General features: G+C 41.7%; 1 protein-coding gene across 7 annotated transcripts in view; it reads left to right on the forward strand.

Moving 5' to 3' along the window:
- The window catches only part of EHBP1 (EH domain binding protein 1), a 536,928-nt gene that overhangs the window by 377,301 nt on the left and 135,970 nt on the right, over window positions 1-23,657 (forward strand). For 2 of the 7 annotated variants that reach the window (XM_075339243.1, XM_075339246.1), the window contains 2 exons: window positions 5,312-5,459; window positions 10,460-10,567. In XM_075339243.1, coding sequence (XP_075195358.1) covers window positions 5,312-5,459; window positions 10,460-10,567 — 256 coding nt within the window. The remainder of the gene's footprint in view (window positions 1-5,311; window positions 5,460-10,459; window positions 10,568-23,657) is intronic. The other 5 variants (XM_075339247.1, XM_075339249.1, XM_075339248.1 and 2 more) reach the window with 3 other exon arrangements.

Genomic DNA, 23,657 nt, shown 5'->3' on the forward strand with positions numbered 1-23,657 from the left:
CTCACAAAAAGAATCAGCTGTGATCCTGTGCTGTAATGTCTGTATACTTTTTTACTTCCTCCCCGCCTCAGGAGATGTGGTATGATCAGACCATGTCCCTGTACGGTCAGACACGGCCATTACACAGCACATAGCAGGGTCACGTATATAAGATTTTTTTTAAACAGTTTTTTTTAAACACATCCAATTGTGGAACTTTTTATTTGAAGATCTTTTGATTAAAATTAACTTTAAAATTGACTTTGTGGGGAAAAAAACCCTTTAATTTCTTGAACCTATTCAGAATTTGTTTTTCTCAACAGGAAAAATAGCATTAATTTTTGCGTTCAGTGCAACTCTGCGATTATGCGTTTATATCCGTTCACTTGATATGAAAGCAGGGACAAAAGCTTTATATCTTTTATTCCTAATGTGTCTTCTCAACAAATAACATTTTTGCCTTTAATTCTCTGTCTTCGGGGAAATTGAGGTGTGTGAAAGCAAATAATGCAAATATAAGACGGCTCACAGAGGCCTGTGCAAAATTGAGTCTGTGTTAGTGGAGAAGTAAATCGAGGCAATCTGATAGGGAACCCGAATCCTGTCAATCAGGCTCAAGATATTGTGCTGTGTCCATACACTTTGTTTACTGTAGGGTTTTATGAGTTGTAACCTTCCCATGCTGGCTGTTAATGAGGCTAAATCTTGCTGCTTGAGGATTGAATTACTGCACACCTCTGGGCTAATGGTTATAAACAGAGAGTCCCATTAGGGTTGCATTTTGATTCATTCATTTGCATTTTTTTCTATTGTACGGAGAACAATGGCCGGTAAATAGCTACAAACAAACAATTTGCATGGAAATGTCAGCAATGTTCCTAATTAGTATCTTCTGCTTGTTTATTAATGGGTTTTTAGCTTAAATGCCAGGCACTTATGGGTGTGGGATGGGGTTTTTTTTTTTACCTTTCTCTGCCTGGAAATTAGTGAGGGAAGACTGGAGTTTTTGATAAGCATCTGCAGCCTTTTAGTTTTTCTTAACAAGTTTCTCCAAAGTGACCGCACCTCCCAATTACTTATAGACACACCTCTGCAATAATAAGAGCGAAATAGGATATTTACTGTTACTTATACTTATCTTAATTAGGCATTAGAGAACCCTACACATTAAAGAACAGCCTACTGAGCCCGCCACCTGATCCTTTTAAAGCGCACCAATCACCAGGATTTTCGTATATAAGCTAAAACCAGTGCTATGCTGGCTCTATCAGGCTGATTCTATACATAGCTGTAGTGGTCAGCTCGGATGTTTAGGTTTTGAAATCCAAGAAAGTAAAGTTTATAAAATCTGCAGCTTCTTGAGTGACAGCAGCTGAGGAGCAGATAATATCTGGGGGGTGGGGGTATTCATAGTTATCCTCCCTCTGTTTGAATTAGTATAAGTATTATACAATTGACCTAGCAGGACCTGTTATGATCCAGAACCATGCAAGACCACCATAAATCATTGGTAAAAGGTGACGAGCATTGGCAACTAATCTGGCCGCCATCCCCTTACTAACCATCACAACTAGAAGTAGCCGAGGGGTGAACTAACATCCTGTGCACCGCGAACCCAGCCGGAGAACTACAATACCTAAAGGAAGGAAAGATGAATAACTCTCTGCCTCAGAAAATAGACAAAGATTAGCAAGCCCCCCACATTCAAAGACTGCGGTAATATAGGAAAACACAATACACAGATGATAGGATTAGCAAAAGTTAGGCCCTACTGACTAAATAGGACAGGACAGAAAAGGGACTGATGGTGGCCAGAGAAAAACCCTACAAAAACCGGATAGTACAAAAAGCCCTCAGATCGCTAGATCTGAACTCCGTCCTATACCAGGCGCTCTTGTCATACCAATGAACATAAAGCAGGAACCATACAAATCCAAGAAGCAACAAACACATGGACGTATAGGAGCAATACTCCAAACATAGCTGCAGGGAGCTTCCCAGCTAAGCAACTGAGAGGGAAGATTCCTGCAAGCAAATAAACGGACAATAACCACAGCAAATGACAAACTCAGATAAGAGCAAAAAGAACCAAACAACAAATAAAGAGCCAAGCACTTATCTGGGGTAGATGTGGTGTGGAGCAGGATGAAGCAGGCTGGTGTACAAAGAACTGACATCCGGCATAGCCTGCTATCAGACCAGGGTTTAAATAGGCAGAGAGTTAGCAATGGAAACACCCATTGCTCAACACACCTGGTCTCTGTCCAAACCATTCCTGGCCACAAGAGGGAGCCTCACAGCAGCAAAAGCATATCTGACATTCACAACAAGGACCTGTGGTGAGGTCATACCCATGTGACCAGAAGGGGTGGGGCCTCTGAACTCAACTGAATGATGTCATAGGGCTCAGCTAACACTGATGGGCAGGGAAGTTTCACGTTTTTATGCACACCCCTGCAGCTCTTATTGGTGTTATAGTTCAGAGGAGTTATTTCTTTGTTTGGGGTACTATAGAAACTGATCACATGATTGATGTAATAAAGCAGAAACTTTCAGTATTGCACAAAGCATATGTGCTGCAATGATTTCCCAAGCGCTCGTAAAACAAAGCTCACTAATTTGGAGTTCCAATGCCATAGGAGTGTATTTCGTTCACAACACATTAAACATATATCATAAACCTCTTTAGAATAACAGATTATCGTGATCAATATGGATGTAATTATACAGTATGTTTGTATCTCATTATTTGCTTTCTAAAGAAAACCTGTCATGTTGAACAAGAAACCAGTTTTACCAGCATCCTATTATAGAGCAGGAGAAGCCGAGCAGAATGCTATATGGGTTTATGGGTAAATAAATCAATTTAACATGTAACTTTTACTTCACCGCTCATTCTTTGCTCAGAGGTCCAGTGGGCGGTCCTTTTCAGTGATTGACAGCTCACCCTATGCTCATGCAGGAAGGCTGACAAACTTTAATAGGACCGCCCACTGGATCTCTGAGCAAGAATGAGCTGTGACGTAAATTAATAGAAATGTGCTACCTGACCTCTTGGCCACACAGGTTGCAACAATATCCTCTCCGCCCCTGCTTTCAGTACTTTTTAATGTACTGAAGTTGTGCTATGGTCATACAGGTGCTTGTTCCCCTATAATAATGAGAGAAATGAGTAAAAGGGTAGAAAACAAAAGAGCGCATATAGTGTCTTATCTGGGTGAGAGAAAGAGGGTAAAGCGCTGAGAGAGGCTCACTTTGGCGGGTTGGGACAGTCACAACCACCGTAATGGCGTAGAACTCAGCTGCTGCAGCCCCACGTGGAATTAAATTTAGGACAGTGGTGAAAGGGTTAAAGGGAACCTGTCAGCAGAAATTTCCCCTAAAACCTAACAGATTCCCCCTCTGCAGCTCCTGGGCTGCATTCTAGAAAGGTCCCTGTTATTATTGTGCCCCCTTTCTGACCAAAAAAAAAGAGTTTATAAAGAGGTACCTTTTTGGCTTCGGATTCTATAAATGGGACACGGGGGCGGGCAGCCTGATGGCCGTTATTCTGCCCCCTGGTCCTGTATGCCACCACCATCGCTGCTTTCCATACTTGTGGACGCCGCCCACTGCTCCAGCCATCCCCGCGCATGCCCAGTGCCAGTCTCACGGGACTGAGCACTGTGACTGCTGGTGACGTGTGCGCAGGCAAGTGATTATGGGCGGGACTGTGACTGTTATCAGCAAGTACCCGCCCATAATCTCGTGAGCGCGCAAACCTCTCCAGCGGTCACACTGTGCTCAGTGTAGATGCTAGACTGTATGGGCTGCTTCCAGGGATGACGTCCCTTTGTCACGTGATAGGGGCGTGTTCAAAATACTATCACGTGACAAAGGGACGTCATCCCTGGAAGCAGCCCATACAGTCTAGCATCTACACTGAGCACACTCCAGCACCGCTGGAGAGGTTTGCGCGCTCACGAGATTATGGGCGGGTACTTGCTGATAAGTCACAGTCCCGCCCATAATCACTTGCCTGCGCACACGTCACCAGCAGTCACAGTGCTCAGTCCCGTGAGACTGGCACTGGGCATGCGCGGGGATGGCTGGAGCAGTGGGCGGCGTCCACAAGTATGGAAAGCAGCGATGGGGGTGGCATACAGGACCAGGGGGCAGAGTAACGGACGGCAGAGAGCCCGCCCCCGTGTCACATTTATAGAATCCGAAGCCAAAAAGGTACCTCTTTATAAACTCTTTTTTTTGGTCAGAAAGGGGGCACAATAATAACAGGGACCTTTCTAGAATGCAGCCCAGGAGCTGCAGAGGGGGAATCTGTTAGGTTTTAGGGGAAATTTCTGCTGACAGGTTCCCTTTAATGCTGCGCTGCCATGAATGAGTGAAAACGGCAAGAAAATTTGATGCTGATTTTATTACTAACACATTTTGGAGAAATCATCTCCATCAGGTCAAAATCCCATCTAGTATGAGATTATGACCTGATGAAGGAGATTATCTCTGCGAAACGCGTTGTTTAAAAAAAAATCACCATTTAGTTTTCTTGGGGTTTCATTTCATTTACGGCAGCGCAGCATTAACCCTTCCACCACCATCCTGAATTTAAAGATAGAAATGAAGCATAGAATGACTGGCATTGGACGGGGAATGTCAGTGCACTGGTCACTCAAAGCTCTGTTCATTTTTGTGTCATTTTTTCTTTACACAGAATCCTTGATATGATCTATGGCAATGTCTTGATTCATTGCAATTCATTTTATTTACACCCGTTGACATATAAAGGTTCTGTTGGGGTATCAGTTTTTTTGATTTCTGGATAGCGTTTTGCAATATACTAGGCGGTTTTGGGCATCAGTAAGGAAAGCCTGATAGCAAAAGACTAGTGTGAACTGAGCCTTTCAGCTTGGTTCATTCGCAAGTTGCAATTAAATTGTTGACATGCCAGATGACGGCTGTACATGTGTGCCCATCAGAAAAGCTGAAAGTAATATTTGGGTTAGTAATGACCTCAGGGTAAAGAAAATCTAGAAATCTTTTTGGAATAACCTGCATCGAAATACTGGTGTAATAATCACACCTCTCTGGGAAAGACACGCCGACACGCTGCCTCAGGACGGCCATTTTGAAGAGAGATTTATTTAGCTTGTATTTAACCCATCAAGGGCTTTTGACAGCTCTGGAGGCTTGGACGTGTCGTCTTTTCTGACACCGAAATGGGAGCACAGGGAACGTACAGAACAGGGTAGGCTATTTGCTATCAGCCCCATCGAAACGAGAATGAAAATTGCATTTTTGTCAATTACTAAGCTGGCAAAAACTGTTCAATATTTTCTAGCAGCAAGATGAAGAAAGGCGCCGGCAGCTGAGAGAGCGAGCACGTCAACTCATAGCAGAAGCTCGATCTGGAGTGAAGATGTCAGAACTTCCCAGCTACAACGAGGCATCTGCAGAAAAGTTGAAAGAAAGAGCAAAGACATCTGGAGGTGAGCGAAAGGATTATGTGTCTCTCATTTATACATCTCCTACATCTCTATGTGATCCTCAGCGGGATAAGGAAGAGAGTCAATTAAATGGTGTGTATGTATAGGAGAAGTGCAGCGATATAGATATTTTAGATATATTTACATTTCTGTGAGAGTGTGGTGACTGGGTTTTGGAGAAACTCCACTATGAGTAGCATTTTTTGGGAAAAAAAAGATACTAACACATTTCTTTACAATCCAGTGCTTATAGGTAAGTGTTTCTGATGCGTAGGGTTTTGATTTTGCTATGACTGAATTATATTAAAGCATCCCATCACCAAGATTTTCCTATATATCCTAAAGCCAGTGCTATACTGGCACTATCAGGCTGATTCTATACATACCTTTAGTTGTCAGCTAGGATGTATAGGTTTTGAAACACAAGCAAGTAAAGTTTGTGAAATGAAAATCTTTTTGAATGGCAGTAGCTGCCGATCAGCTGATAGCTGGGGGGTCGGTTTTCATAGTGATTACCGCATCCTGCCTGTCCATCCCCCCGTGTTATTTATGCTAATTCTATTATAGAATTGTTTTACTAAGTGACTAGAAGGACCTATGCTGATGTCATACCCATCTGACCAGAAGGAGAGGGGCCTCAACCAACAGAAAAATGTTGCTTCCTGGTATCAGTTATGTTGGCTGAGTCCCCGCCCCTTCTGGTCACATGGGTATGACATCAGCACAGGTCCTTCTAGTCGGTTAGTAAAACAATTCTATAATAAAATTAGTATAAATAACGGAGAGCATGGATAGACAGGGGTGCGGGAATCACTATGAAGACCCACCCCAGCTATCAGCTGATCAGCTGCTGTCACTCAAGAAGCTGCTCATTTTACAGACTTTACTTGCTTGTGTTTCAAAACCTATGCATCCTAGCTGACAACTAAAGGTATGTATAGAATCAGCTTGATAGCGAGCGGCAGTATAGCACTGGCTGTAGGTTATGTAGGAAGATTCTGTTGATTGGTGTGCTTTAATCCCAAACATAGATGACATTGTAGACGTAGTGGCTGATACTCATCAGCAAAGGCACAGTTGTGAGCCGAGCAAGCACTCAATGGTTCTCCTCGTATGAAGAAACCTAAAGAATTGGAATAAACATGAAAAAGCTTCAGATCCTTAAGATGCTGTAATAAAATGTTAGAAACCGAAGCTTGGCATGAGATTGGCATGAAAGTTGGTTGTATCAGCATTGCCATAGGTGCACAAATTGTTTTGTTTTTTTCCACACAATTTTGTTCTGCCTTAAAATTCTTTCCCCCATCTTTTGTCTTCAGAGGTTAACAAACATAATAAATAAATAATAAAAAGCTTGTCCTTATAACAGATTTTTTTCTTTTATTCATTGGATTCCTAAATGTTGACTTAAAGGGAATCTGTAACCAGGTTTTTTCTTCCTCATCTGAGAGCAGCATAATGTAGAGACAGAGATCCTGATTCCAGTGGTGTGTCACTTACTGAGCTGTTTGCTGTCATTTTGATAAAATCAATGTTGTCTCTGCTGCTGATCTTGCAGTTATACAGAGCTCATTAATATTAATAAGTAGTCCTGTAATGATAATATCCTGATTAATCAGTGATTTTATTAAAACTACACTAAGCAGCCCAGTAAGTGACACATCGCTGGAATATGGATCTCTGCCCCTACATTATACTGATCTCTGTACTGATCTCAGATGAGGTGGCAAAAATTTGTTGACAGATTCCCTTTAAGAAGCTTTCTAAATAGCCTTCATTAAAAAAAAAATAAAATAAAAATAATATATATACAGGGTGGTACAAAAGTGGGTGGACAGAAACTAATAAAATGTATGGTTTGTCTCTGGGCCTTGTTTACCAAATGTTTCAACCCAATTTGCTTAGCATTTTGAGATTTCCAATACTCTTTTAAAATCAATTTTCTTTGATCTGTATTTAAATTATTTGCCATTATGTGTTATCTGAATTATCTGAAAACAAAACAAATTTGGGGGAGATTTATCTGTGAAAACTGGATCTTTGAAACTGGCTCAGTTGCCTTTAGCAACCAATCAGATTCCACCTTTCATTTTCCAAAGGGTTCTGTGAAGAATGAAAAGTGGAATCTGATTGGATGCTAAGGGCAACTGAGTCAGTATCACTTTACACCATGCTTGATAAATCTCTCCCTTCATAACCCTATTACACATACTGTCCACCTACTTTTGGACTACCCTGTATGTGTGTGTATATAATATTATATAATATATCTATAGATAGATAGATATCTATATAGATATAGATAGATAGATATAGATACATATAGATAGATATAGAGAGATAGATATAGATAGATAGAAAGATAGATATAGATATAGATAGATATGGATAGATATAGAGAGATATAGAGAGATATGGATAGATATGGATATATATATGGATATATATATATATATATATATATTATATATATATTATATATATATGTGTGTGTATATCTATATCAGTTGATGCTGCAGGGGTCTATCATTCCTTTATCCAGCTGCAAAAATGTTGTAAATCCATCTGAACTCCAGCTACTGACTTTCTGCTCTACCCCTACTTTTCTCATTGTTGCCAGATCTCCACTGTGTTGATAAAGTGAAAAAAAAGTATATACAGTCTCAGGGAGGGCAGAGAAAACAGACAGGGAAGAAAGTGTACAGCATAGAAACTGTGCTGATACACGAGAGCAGGGGAAAGCCGCTGCACCCTGGATACACACAGATCTCACATCCATCCTTTATTGCTTGAAGAGAAACTCGCATAACATAACATTTTGAAATTTGGGTCGGGCTGCAAACTGCATAAAATAAAAATCGAATAAAAGAATGAATATTGTTGACTGAAGATAAGCATGAATTACTGTAAAAAAAAAATAAAAATTCCCAGGTCACAGCTTTAAATATTCTTAAAATTACAAGTTTATAAATTTCTAATGCAGTTTATTTACCAAAGGTGTCGAATCACCAGATATCCACTGGGGTCCTGGAACTTCTGGCTTGTGCTCAGAACAGGATAGCATTTGCTTTTTCGGCAGGTGATTAGTGCTCTGTGTGCCGAGGCTGGTTCACTAGCTCTTTATAATAGTTGAGCAACACTCCTCCATTTATGCATAGGTTATTACAGAGAAGGTGTCTGGTTAAATTTACAAGACAAGTCAGTCAGCCAGGCTTCTGTATACACAGCACTGATTAGGCGTCAACACCACAGCTGCTGTACTGTGCTGTACAGGAACCATAAGTGGCTCAGCCAAGACGTAGGAGCAATATCTTAAAATAGGGGCACCTTTTAATATTTAAATAATTTTAGCAAGTATATATAGGTTTTCAACTAGACAGGCCATCCAAAGGGGTTGTCCACTACTTGGACAACCCCTTCTGATTCCCCATGTGCGCCCTCTTAAAAATTAAAAAAGCCTATACTCCCCTCCAGTGCCGGCATGGTTCCAGTGGTGTTGAAACTTATGTTGCCAGGGCTCACGTGATATTACACTGCATCCAATCACTGCCGGTTTCTGTCTCCTCGCCTTTGGAAACAGGAGTAATGAACCGCAACTTCCTGTTAATTATGTAACTGTCCAAAGGCGGAGAGATCAAAGCCAACAATATTTGGACGCAGGGTTCACTTATCATAACAATGTAACGTGAGCCCTGGATACGCGAGTTCCGACACTGCTAGAACGGTGTGTGGTACCTGAGATGAGTATAGGATTTTTTATTTTAATGGAGAATGAGAAGGGGTTGTTGTGTAGTGGACAACCCCTTTAAAGGGGTGTTGATTATTACTCGGACATTCCCATCTCAATCAATATGTATTTTCCCCAGTATAATAACAGTGCTTATACTCACCTGCAGTGCCGCAGCACTGCTTCTCCCGGGGATTACGTGAGATTGGTATGCCAAACGATCCCTGCAGCCAATCAACGCTAGATTCTCTCTCCCCTTTTTAAAAAATGAAGGCTTCTGGATCAATTGAGAGACCAGCTGCAGCACACATCCTCCAGATGTCTGATTGGCTGCTTTCCACCAGTCAGTCACACTGCTTTTGGGTGACCTTATGCCACTCCTGTTGCAAAAATGTAAGCAGTTCTTCTTTGTTTGATGGCTTGTGACTATCCATCTTCCTCTTGATTACATTCCAGAGGTTTTCAATGGGGCTCATGTCTGGAGATTGGGCTGGCCATGACAGGGATTTAATGTGGTAGTTCTTCATCCACGCATTGATTGACTTAGCTGTGTAGCATGGTGCATTGTCCTGCTGTAAAAATCAGTCCTCAGAGTTGGGGAACATTACCTGAGCAGCAGGAAGCCACTGTTTTTCCAGGATAACCTTGTATGTGGCTTAATTCATACGTCCTTCACAAAGATTAACCTGCCCAATTCCAGCCTTGCTGAAGCATCCCCAGATCATCACCGATCCTCCACCACATTTCACAGTGGGTGTAAGACACTGTGGCTTGTACGCCTCTCCAGGTCTCTGTCTAACCATTAGACGACCAGGTGTTGGTCAAAGCTGAAAATTAGGTAATGAAACTTCAACAAACATCTTTAAAATATACATATAAAGAGAAAAATTAGACAAACTGAAAATTTTGAAGTGGTCTCTTAATTTTTGCCAGAGCTTAATTACCGTATATACCAAACGTAGTCAGGAGGAGCTCCAGTTTTCTTTCATTGTAACTCCATTGACTGCATCAACATTTAAGAAACATTTCCTTATTGATTACAAAAAGCCCATTCTTGGCCCCATATTTGAGTTATTTTCGAACCAGATGATAATTGACTGTCTTTTCAGTGTTTACAGGTAATGTACTATTCACAGAGGGGTGATGACTGCGTTCTTCTTGTTCTATCTTCCGTCTTGATACTCTCTATTATTCTCTTCCTGATTCTGTGACTGAAGAAACAACTTTCTTATTTAACAAAAAAGTATTCTAACCTTGGCACTTCATATTTCTGCAGATGAGGATGATTTTAACAATGCACTTACTAATGAGGATACTCCTGATTGCTCTCTTGTATGTGGTGGAGGTGTTGATGAATCTACTAACCTAGACACCGATCTCACTGGTAATTTATATTGCATGTCTTACAGTCTTTGGGGTTTTTCTTCTATGTCTGTTTCAGTGTACAGGTATGGGATCATTAATTAGGATTTAATTCAATTCTGCATCCTTGTACCAATTGTACGTCTGCACGGTGACATTCCTGACCATCCTCTATAGTGTCTCACCATTAAACAGAATGGGCTACAGTTCCCTTCAAAGCCAAAACCTGGGAGGTTTGCTGTGCAGGGAATAATTGAAGCATAGCACTGTATCCCTTTCATCCTCAGTCGTAGGTGGTCCTAGAGTTTAAATCTTAAACTATTTTTTAGAGATTGTCCAGAATTAAAGGGAACCCACCAGCAGGATTTTCATTTATAAAGTACAGCCAGTGCTATACTGGAGCTAGGATGCTGAATGTAAGCATTGCTTTTGTTCTGAGACTGGAGGTTTTATTTTAGAAATATGTGCAAGTAAAGTTCCAGCAATGCACTGCTATTTGATTGACAGGTGCAACAGGAAGGGAATATGTGGGTCAGTTCTCGCTAATATATTCCCGCCCCTGTCTGCCTTCCTGTCCTTTTTCCCCCTGTCGCCATCATAGTCATTTATTCCGGCACATGCAGGCAAACAGGCACGGGAAGAGATAGGAAGACCCGACCCACCTATTCCCTTCCTGTTGCACCTGTCAATAAAATACCAGTGCATTGCTGGAACTTTACTTGCACATATTTCAGAAATAAAACATCCAATCTCTGAACAAAAGCAATGCTTACATTCAGCATCCTAGCACCAGTATAGCACTGGCTTTACTCTATATATAAAAATCCTGCTGGTTGGTTCCCTTTTAAGTTACTGATGACGTATTCTTAGGATAAAACCTGAGATAAAAATAAAATGAGCAAATGCCCTCTTGTAGGTAATTAATTAATAATTATAATAAATATAATAATAGTAATAGCAAATGTAAGTAACATAGGGTATATAGTTAACACTATTTTAATTAATTAAAATAGTGACTGCATCATCAAAGTGTACGAAATTGGGATAGTCCTATCTCTCATAATAAACCTCTATATGTGTCAACTGACCTCAATACAGACGAAGGTAGAGCAAGACCCAGGCCCAACTGTCAGACACCTGCTTGTGGAATGGTATATGGACCAAATGCCAGCTCAAAAAGGGGGAGCCACGCTAACACGAAACCAAAGAAATGAGCCTGGCCGTTGGTATCAGATCCTTGGGGGTCCTACTCTCAGCACCGTCACTGATCGGATGTTACCAGGTCCCGCAGCTGGCAATAGTATACATAAAAAGAGAGAAGCCTGGCTCAACTGTGGTTGGTGCTCAGAAGTAAAAACTAATCCAAATTAAAATCAAAATACTTCGGCACTCATAAGAAAAAATGACACTTCAGTCTGTCCAAAATTGTGATTTTATTTATGCAGAAAAGTAAAGACCGCATCCAGACGTTTCGGCATTCTTTTGCCTTTATCAATGCGCACTGTCTGAATGAAATAACAAAAATTACAATAAATTTACAATCTTCATATGATTATCTCATACACTTTGTACATCACTTAGACACAGATGAAAAAAGAACAAAAACAGAATATACAGAAATTATAATCAAGCGGCATAATTTATAATAAGAGACCTTGTTAGGAATCCACTACTGCAACCAACAAAAGTAATGAGCGATATATTCTGATGATCCAATCAAAAAGTCAAGAAGAGAGAGGGAAAAAAAAAAGACAAAAAAGATATAGAAGAAATGGAAAAGATTTTTTCAAGGATCTGTATATGGTAATGATAATGACTAGGTAATTAACCTTGGTGTATAATAAAGCAGCAGAGCCATTAAGATGGGTGAGGGGAAATGTGAAGTGAATCATATCACTGACAGAGTATATAGTGTCTTATTAACAATTTGTGTTCATATTAATGTCCTTATTAAGAAGGGAAAAAAAAGTGAGTGCCGAGGCAATAGTATACATGACTACAGCTGGGCTCCTATTCACTTCAATCAAAGCTCAGGAATGGCCATTACATACTTCCAGTAGCTGTGGGACTTGGTAACAGCTGATTGTGGGGTCCCAGGTGTTGGGTGGGCCCCCCACAAGTCTGATATTGATTATGGTAACAGCTGATTGTGGGATCCCGGGTGTTGGGTGGGCCCCCCACAAGTCTGATATTGATTATGGTAACAGACGATTGTGGGGTCCCGGGTGTTGGGTGGGCCCCCCACAAGACTGATATTGATTATGGTAACAGACGATTGTGGGGTCCCGGGTGTTGGGTGGGCCCCCCACAAGTCTGATATTGATTATGGTAACAGCTGATTGTGGGGTCCCAGGTGTTGGATGGGCCCCCCACAAGTCTGATATTGATTATGGTAACAGCTGATTGTGTGGTCCTGGGTGTTGGGTGGGCTCCCCCCACAAGTCTGATATTGATTACATTTAAACGATGGCATATCCTAGTGATATGCTACCCCTTAGTAAATTTGAAATAACCCTTTAGGTTGAGACAGCTTTGCCTCCTCAAATCAAACCGGACCCCACCATTAGCTGTTATTGCCACTGTCCAAGGAAATCGTAAATGAATGGCCAACCATGTAAGACGTAGACCAAACGGTTTGCCGAAGGATGCGCCCCTCTGTGTTATCGGCTCTCTTCTCTGCCGCATAGAGGTGACTCTCCATATATAACGTTCTTATTTACCAATCCGGCAAATGGAGATGACACAGCCCCTATAATTCTAGCAGACTCCTGTTATAAGCATTTCAAGATCATGGATCCCATACCTGTACAATATTGCTTTCAGTAAGAATTCATTCTTGATCCTTCATTTGTCACCGCTGTATTTCATTCTAACAGATGTGTAAATATTCTGCATTTTATGACCACTTTTATGCTTGCAAAATATATGGCCTGTACAACACCGGGCTCAGCGGGTCACAGGTACGGCACGTTCTCCGCAAATGTAGATCTGTTTATTGAAAGACTCCACTGGGATCAGGACACCAACAACTGTGTGATGAAAAGCAGCGGAGACACAAGCGAATATTCCTGTGCTGGAGGATGTGTTACATGGTCAATAGGATTAGAATATTTTTAATAGTAAATTCCCTTTAAATTGTGAGTTTGTGTTTGCGTGCTTCCGTTGGTTACAGTTGCATGGTCGCTGTTTGTCTGTTGTTTTGTTGAGGTTTCTTATCACAGGACTTCAGAAGCGGAGACTTTCTGCCTCTGGAGCATATCCTCGGCGGAATGGCAGAGCGTTGGCAGTCCTTCACTCATAAACACCCAAACTTTGCATTTCTTGCTGGAAACACAGAAGGTTTCTGTAATGGAATATATTTCTGCACGTACATTTGTACTTATGTGCGATTGTGTCTGTGATCGGTGTCATCTGCGTAAAGTGTATACAAATTGCTGAAATAGATGGATAATTTAGCACTTTTAAAGGGATAGAATATTATATTTATTTTCTGGTATAATAAGGGTCTGTTCAGACTAAAGATTTATTGACTTTTTATATTTTCTTACAGGTTTCTATTACATCAATGGATAATAATAATTGACATATGCTTACATCCATTATAGGGAGTCTGTCAGCAGGCTTTTGTTATGTAACCTGAGAGCAGAATGATGTAGGGGTAGAGTCCCTGATTCCAGCAATGTCACTTATTGTGCTGTGTATTGCAGTTTCAATAAAATCAGTGTTTTATCAGAAAGAAATTATCACTGCAGAACTAGGTGACACATGCCTCCTAATCAGCTGCTCAGTGTAACCCCGCTCTCACCACTGATTAGCCATTTTGTGTCAGTGCATTGTTTACACACAAAGCTGCCAATCAGTGGGGTTATACAGAGCTTAGTATTCTGCTAGAGCATTGCTAGATCTGTGGCAGTGAAAACTGTGATTGTATCAAAATGACAGCATGCAAACCAGAATGTGACACCGCTAGAATCAGGGTCTCAGTCCCTATATAGTGCTGGTCTCTGATTACAAAGCAAAAACCTACTAACAGATTAATTTATATATATAACAAAATGTATCTATGTTCCTTAGTGATGTCTGGGTCCTAAAAATCTCCTCAATTTCTAGATCCAAATGCACAAGTCGCACACTGAGCTTCTTCACCTTTGATGTCCTTCGTTTATCCATATCTGGCTGAATACCGCTCCACATGGACAGTTACAAATTGTACCATAGACCGTATTTAGATTGTAGTAATCTCTCCACATACAACAGATTTGTTCAAAATTTATGGTCATTTGAGGGGGGGACATATCATAGAATGGTAGAGTTGGAAGAGACCTCAAGGGCCATCTGATCCAACCCCCTGCGAGTGCAGGTTTTCCTAAATCATCACAGCTATGTTTATCCAGTTTCTGCTTGAGGATTTCCATTGATTGAGAGCTCAATACTTCCTGTGGCCGCCTGTTCCACTCCCTGACTGCCCTCACCACCTCCTGTGGCCGCCTGTTCCACTCCCTGACTGCCCTCACCACCTCCCGTGGTTGCCTGTTCCACTCCCTGACTGCCCTCACTGTCAAAGTTTTTCCTAATGTCTAATCTGAATCTTTCCTTTAAGTTTCATACCATTGCTTCTTGTACTTCCTTGTGCTAATGATAGGGTAGTTCCCTCTGCAATGTGACTACCTTTCAGATACTTGTAGACCGCTATTAAGTCTCCTCTCAGCCTTCTCTTTTTCAAACTAAACATCTCTAGTTCTATTAGCCATTCTTCATAGGACATTCTTCATAGGACATTTCTCCTTGTGGAGCGTGCCAAGGTGATGTAAGGAGACTTTTATATGCCATGCAATGCTCCTCCTGGAATTTTAAGTATGTAACTAGCCTCTTCAGAAGAATTCAGATTTCTGTTGCCACCTTTTGGATGTAGCAATCCTAAAAGTCAATATCAACCCTTTAACGAGCCTTACCACATGGCTTTACATAAAAGCCAAGCCAGAAACTCCATCTGCAAGCACATGTTTCAGTGTGTTGCCTCTTCTCAGTGCAAAACAGGAGATCCTATTTGGCTAGGTGAGAAGCCTCTGGATTGCTACGTCCAGCAGGTGGTGCCAGAGGGCAAATCCTCTTTCTTCTGAAGAGGCTATTTGCAAGTTGCACATTTTTAAAAATGTACCTAATTTTTTATCTTTTTTTTTTTTTTTTTTTTGCTGGTCAGATAAAACATTAGCGTTTTTAGCTATGCTGATCTCCGCTGTGCTGGGTTCTGTTCTGTTTTTTTTGGGTACTGTACAGCACGTTTTGCCCAGTCTAGAACATCCCATATTTCCGTTCTAGAAAACTAAGGCACCAGAATTTCTTTTGTAGGAAAAACCTGTTTTTTATTTTAACTTTTTTTTAATTTTTTTAATGCTTTGCCTTGTTTCGGGTGAAATTTCAACATTTTGGCCGAAACACTGCAATGGATTTTGGTTTGCGTTCCTTAAAGGATGGAATGAAGACTACGAAAAAAGGTTGGTGCCTCGGTAATCTGGAACACTGATTCACTGGCTTTTAAGGTGAGCTGAACGGAGTGATCACAGAGATCCACTAGTGGTGTAGGGAGTTGTTCTGCATTTTTACTCACATATTTTGGTCTTCAATTAGGAAGAGCTGATTGTACCATCTCCATCATAGTTTATGAAGAGTGTGACATGTTAGGCCGTTTCTCTAACCCTCGAATACTTCAGATTTGATATTAACAGATGCATGGTAACCTCTTCTTCTTCTTCTTTTTTTTTTTTTTCCCCTCTTGGGTGCCAATTAAGGATCCAGTAGGGACCCCCTTTCGTCAGGAAAAGTCTTAGAAATTATACCCCTGTTTTTGACCTATACTTTTGATACATATCAAATTGGAATCCTTCTTTTGTTTTATTGTGGTATTTGGGACTGGAACAGCCTAATGATAAAGAATATAGGAAAACCAGCTCACCTGTTTAAAGGGAACCGGTCACTAGATTTGGTCCCTATAAGCTGCGGCCACCACCAGGCTCTTATATACAGCATTCTAACATGCTGTATATAAGAGCCCAGGCCGCTGTGTATAATGTAAAAAACACTTTATAATACTCACCTAAACGGTCGGTGCGGAGCAGATGGGTCAGGTGGGTGTCTCCGTTCTCCGGTACCGACGCCTCCTCTTTCGGCCATCTTTGTCCTCCTTCTTCTGAAACCTGGGTGCATGACGCATCCTACATCATGCACACGCGCCGGCATTGAGGTTCCGCGCATGCGCACTACAATACTTTGATCTGCCCTGCTCAGGGCAGATCAAAGTGCACCTGCGCAGGACCCCAGTGTCTGCTTGTGTGGATGATGTAGGACGCGTCATCCACACTAGCTTCAGAAGATTGAGGACAAAGATGGCGGAAAGTGGAGGCACCGGTACTGGAGAACAGAGAAGCCTATCCGACCCATCTGCTCCGCACCGACCATTTAGATAAGTATTATAAAGTGTTTTTTACGTTCTACACAGCGTCCGGGCTCTTATATACATCATGTTAGAATGCTGTATATAAGAGCCCACTGGTGGTGGCCGCAGCTGATAGGCCCACAATCTGGTGACATGTTCCCTTTAAGTGCTCTAGATGAACACCCAACGAAAAATCCAATCCAAAAAGACGATCTAGCGTTATAAACGGCTAATTTTATTTAATGAAAAAAATCTATACAAGGAGAGTAAAAAAAAAATCATATTGCAGTTTATGCGTTTTGAGGTCAGAGAATCATAGAATGTTAGAGTTGGAAGGGACCTCTAGGGTCATCTTGTCCATCCCCCTGCTTAATGTAGGATTCACTACATCATCTCACACAGAAAAAACAAGGTTATGATTAAGAGGGCAACACCTCGAAACTCGTAAACCGCAGTATGGCATTTTTTTATACTCCCCTTGAGCCGGTTATAGTGCTGGATTGTCTTTTTGGATTGGAGTGGGACAATCTAATAGTGTGGCCCTTGGACCTAAGATAGTTTTGCATTCCTGATGTAGAGCAGAGTGTTTTTTTCTGTGCTGTGATGGTGACACATAGCGAGGAGTACGCAGCAAAGTTACGAACGAGTTCTATGATGGACGTACCATGAAACTGGAGATCATTTCTGGAGAGGCCTGCGGCACAAAATGACGGTGGGTTAAGGAGGCCACAGGCTAGTGATAATAGGAAAGCTTAGACTAGTAATGGTCTTCATGGTGGACTCTGCATGCTAATGTGTGCAGTGATGTGTTCTGGCCCCGTACGGGCAACGGCACAGTCATGTAATGTGTTATGAGACCATTTAGGTATTATATAGTAATACTGTGTTTCCCCGAAAATAAGACCTAGCAGGAGTTTTCAGGGAGTCTTGAATATAAGACATCCCCGGAAAATAAGACCTAGCCACGGTCAATAATGAAGTGTCATGCAGCGGTAAAAAAAAAGTTAGACACTGCAGGACACTTCATTATAGACAGCAGACACCCCCCCTACACACACACACACACACACACACACACACACAGCAGATCACATACACACACAGCAGATCACATACACACACAGCAGATCACATACACACACAGCAGATCACATACACACACAGCAGATCACATACACACACAGCAGATCACATACACACACAGCAGATCACATACACACACAGCAGATCACATACACACACAGCAGATCACATACACACACAGCAGATCACATACACACACAGGAGATCACATACACACACAGCAGATCACATACACACACAGCAGATCACATACACACACACCAGATCACATACACACACAGCAGATCACATTCACATATACAGACACTACAGATCGCATCCACACACTCATCACATCCAGCGATATCGCTTGCTTCTCGGCGGCGATACTGTGCAGTGACCTTTCAGGACCTGCTGGAGGATCACATGGCCGGAAGCACGTGGGTCTCCGTTGTTGCGAGTGTGTGCGATTGTACCTGTATGTGCGATATTGTGAGTGTATGTGATCGGATGTGTGAGTGTATGCGATTGGATGTGTGAATCTATGCTGTTGGATGCGTGACTGTGTTCTGATGTGTGAGTGTCGGCCAGACTGAGATCAGGGGAGCATAGCTGCTGGGAGATCACAGGCAGGAATGATGTGGAATCTGGTGTGTGTGTGTGTGTGTGTGTGTGTGTGTGTGTGTGTGTGTGTGTGTGTGTGTGTGTGTGTGTGTGTGTGTGTTCTATGCGAGTGTCAGCCAGACGCAGGGGAGGCGTGCAGCACACCTGCTGGGAGATCTGGGAGCCATACAGACGCCCGGGGCTGGTAAGTATCACGATCCTGGGAAGGGGGGGGGTCTGCTTTTTGTGGGGGGTAAACTTATTCCCAACCATGTCTCCTCAAGAATAAGACACCCCCTGAAAATAAGACCTAGTGCTTTTTTTCAGGGCAAATAAAAATATGACTGTCTTATTTTCGGGGAAACAGGGTAATATAATATTTATTCATTTATATAGCGCTATTAATTCCACAGCGCTTTACATACATTGGCAACTCTGTCCCCATTGGGGCTCACAATCTAAGTTCCCTATCAGTATGTTTTTGGAGTGTGGGAGGAAACCGGAGAACCTGGAGGAAACCCACGCAAACCCGGGGAGAACATAGAAACGCCTTGCAGATGTCGTCCTTGGTGGGATTTGAACCCAGGACCCCAGCCAGTGCTAACCACTGAGCCACTGTGCCGCTCATATGGATTTAGATTATGTCCTTTATAGACCATAGTGATAAACCAATGAATGCTGCACTATGTGCAAAAAAACACATCCCACACTTTTCATTAGGGAGGTAAATAGTTAACAGAAAAGGAATGACCCCGTACCTGCCGGCCTCTTGCAGTGTTTCTAAGGTGGTCATTTGGATTGACAGGTTTGAGCACAGGAATAATTGTAGTCATCTTTAATGACAAGAATAGAAAGCAGTTTGTTGTAGTTCTTATGAAAATTTGATCTGTGTTGATGGATGAAATACACAAGTCTTTTGAAGTGTTTTCCAGGAAACGGAGTTAAACTTTTTAGAATGAGGTTTATCCTTGACTGGATTAGTGACCTTGTCACATTGTGAACCCTCTACCTCTTCACCAAGTCCTGGGCAGTTCAGTGCACAGCTGCTATGGACAACTTTATTACCATCTAAATAGGCTACTTCTGCCGAAACACCGGGGACTAAATCTTGTTTTTTAATTTTTCTATTTTTGATCATTGAGGTCAGGTTAATATGGTTTAAAAAATGTTCTCTGTTTTACACAAAAATCATTTACTATTGACTTTATGGGTGTTTCATATTCATGTAGTTTGTGTTTCCTTCTTTAAAGAGCAAAAAAAAAATGATTATGAAATAATTGCACTATTAATTATTAAAAATACTAGAAGTCCTCATATTGTCTTTTCCTGTTCTTTAAAGGGAATCTATCTGCAGGTTTTTGCTACCTCATCTGAGAGCAGCATGATGTAGGAAAAGAGACCCTGAATCCATCGATGTATCACTTAGTTTACTGGGTGCAGCGGCTCTGACACAATCCGTTTTTAGATTTAGCAATACAGCAGAGCTGAGAAAGCTAACCACACCTATACCAGGCTTTGAATGTACAATGTTACAATATTTATAGACAGTGAGCTGCTATTCACAGCAGAGGGTGTGTTGGACTAACGGGCACAAGGCAATGTAGTCCAGCAATGATAATCTCCTGGTGCTAGAACAAATATTGCAGGTAAATAGCATGGACCTTGACAAGAGTCATCGCTGAAATCTGTGTTTTAACCCTTACAATCTGCTGACAGATTCTATTTAATAGTTAAAGGGAACCTGTCCCCAGGTTTTGTGGCTATAAGCTAGGCCACCAGTGAGCCCTTATATACAACATTCCAGAATACTGTATGTAAGAGTCCAGGCCATTCTGTAGAATGTAAAAAAACACCATTATAATACTCACCTAGGGGGCGTTCCGGTCCGATGAGTGTCACTGCTCTCGGTTTGGCACCTCCTCCATCTTATGCAGTCCCCGTATTCCTTCCCAGCCCCGTGTGCATGACTCATCCTGTGTCATCCACACAGAGGCCACCATTGCACTCCTGCGCATTTTGATCTATGCGGCTAAGGGTAGAGCAAACTACTGCAATGCACAACTGCAAGGATAGGTCAAAGACCGCCTGTGCATGCGCACTGCAGTACTTTGATCTGCCCTCAGCCAGGTAAATGGAAGTGCACATGCGTAATAGTGCAGTGACTGCCTCTGTGTGGATGACATAGGACACATTATCCTTACGGGGCTGGGCAGAAGGACGGCAACTGCACAAAGTGGAGGAGGCGCCGAACCGATAGCAGCAACACCCACCGGATCGGACCACCCCCTAGGTGAGTATTATAAAGCTTTTTTTTTCTCTTTCTCATTCTACAGCGTGGTCTGGGCTCTTATATACAGTATTCTTGAATGCTGTACATAAGGGCTCACTGGTGGTGGCCGCAGCTCATAGGGGAAAAACTTAGTGACAGGCTCCCTTTAAACTGCTTCTTTGGGGGAAAATTGGTAACCTGAAACATAATAGCCATAGCATTTAGTTGGGGGTTTGACACCCAATTTCCCGAGCTGTGGAACATTCATCTCTCTATTGAGAAGTGTATAATGCTGACTTGACCAACTCTATGGAAGCTATATTTGCATTCGTAGAGGTTTTTACCAGATTCACTAAAACCGTAATAGACAAAAGCTGTACACAATTTGTAATAACCTGACCGATGAACATAAGAACGTTGTTCACTGGTGATTATGATTCCAATTTCCATAGCTAGTCTTGCTGTGGGTTTTCGGCTAATGGCCGGGGTAGACCAATATTTTGAGTAAGGACTGTGGAGTCAGTAAGCCAAGGCTCAGATTCTTCTATTTTTCCATACTCAACTCTAGCTCCAGATCCTTCATAAGTGTGAATAGTTATAACAAATGTACTGTATTAATGGTAACATCACTGTTTTATACATGTAAGACTTAGATTGATAGAATATAAATATTATGTTCCATAAGTCTAAGTCTTATATTTATAAAGCAATGATATACAGTTAAGAGTGTTTTCCCACGAGCAATGTTCATTTTAATCAATAGTAGTGATAGGCGAACCCGCAGATATCTGAGATCAGCGGGACTAACCAGACTTTAAAAAAAATCAAAAAAAAAAATCTGCTGTAGCCCAAAATTGATGACTGATATCTTTCCAGACGCCGGTCCCCATAAGAGTCTATGGGGACCAGAATCCGGCCATTAAAAATGATGGTAGAAGGGAAAGGGAGATTGGAGCAAGCACGCTATACTTACCGCTATATATATTCACTGTTCGCCCACCCACCAGCAGTCTAGCGTCTGTGATTGGTTGCAGTCAGACGCGGCCCCAGCCTATGTGACAGCGTCTGACTGCTTGATACCCAGCGCAGATCAAGCATACGGCTACAGGCTGCAGCCCCCAGCCGTGTGTTTATCTTGGCTGTGTATCAAAATAAGAGGAAGTGTATGCGGATTTTCTTTTATTTCTTAAATAATCTTTTAAAAAACTGTGTGCAGTCCCCTCCAATTTTCTTACCCTGCCATGAAAAAGCCTGACAGCTGGGGGCTGGTATTCTCAGGCTGAAGGGATCCATGCTTATTGGGCCCCCCTGCCTAAAATTGGAAGCAGCCTGCAGCCACCCAGGATTGTCATATCCATTAGATGTGACAATCCCAGAACTTTATCCAGCTCTTCCCAATTGCCCTGGTGTGGTAGCAATCACGGTAATAAGGGATTAATGAGAGCTCACAGCTGCCACTAAGCCCTAGATTAGTAATGGGAGGTGTCTGAGACCCCCCACTAGTATTCAGTAAGTGAAAAGAAATAAACAAACACTGAAAAAAATCCTTTATTTGTCATAAAATACAAAAAAAACCCACTCTTCCTCCTATTTATTAACGCCAAAAGCACCCAGGTCCAACGTAATCCACAAAACGTTCCACAACGATTCCAGCTCTGCTACATAGAAGGCACAGTGCATGGCCACAGAACAATGACCTCCCGCTGTGAGTTTCAGGCAAAGACTGATCCCTGCGATGAGCTGTGAAGTCACTCAGGTTAGTTGCAGTCACAGCTGGAGGTTCCCATGGTCCTCCACCTGTGATCGCAGATAACTTGTCCTCAGGTCACTGATTTTAATGAAGGACCTGCACAAAAGTCATCAGAGCATTATTATAATAAGTTTATTTATTCAATCATGATCAAAATATAACCCATGAAAAAAGCACACTAGGTACAGCGCATGCGGAATAAAAACAAAAGGCAGTGCATTTCTGACCTGTGTGGTCTTTATTCAGTGCCCAAACTTTTTGGGCAAACGTATCTTGACTTTTGATATTTTCACGCTCTATCGAAATGGGTGGAACTTGGGGCTACAATGAGCAGAGTTGTATTACACCCATCCTTCAAATTCATCAAAAGTGAAGTGGGGGCATTTCATATGCCAAAAATATTACTTCAGCTCCTAACATTTATTACAAAGTGAATGGCGGTAGATGCCATGGATAAGATTTTTTCTAAAAACAATCTGAACACAAATACATGCTGCCATTGAACGAAAGAGATCTGTCAACTAATTTGTTTGGGGTTTTTTTCATTAAAAATGTGAAATGGTGTATAGAAGAACACTACACCATTGAAGATGAAGATTGAACTTGATTGACCCCTGTTTCTCCTCAGCCTATGGAACTTGTGAACTTGTCCTGACTGTCCTGTGAATTCGGATTGTCTCTCTTGGTATAGTCTTATACTGTCCTGTGACTTTGGATTGTATCTTTTGGTATAGTCTTGTACTGTCCTGTGACTTTTTGGATTTTATCTCTTGGTATAGTCTTGTTCTTTCCTGTGACTTTGGATTTTATCTCTTGCTATAGTCTTCTTTTCTGTTACTTTGGATTTTATCTCTTGGCATAGTCTTGTACTTTACTATGACTTTGGATTTTATCTCTTGGCATAGTCTTGTACTGTACTATGACTTTGGATTTTATCTCTTGAAATAGTCGTCTTCTGTCCTGTTACTTTGGATTTTATCTTTGTATAGTCTTCT

This window comes from Anomaloglossus baeobatrachus, chromosome 3 (assembly GCF_048569485.1).
Source record: "Anomaloglossus baeobatrachus isolate aAnoBae1 chromosome 3, aAnoBae1.hap1, whole genome shotgun sequence".
NCBI classification, from domain to species: domain Eukaryota; kingdom Metazoa; phylum Chordata; class Amphibia; order Anura; family Aromobatidae; genus Anomaloglossus; species Anomaloglossus baeobatrachus.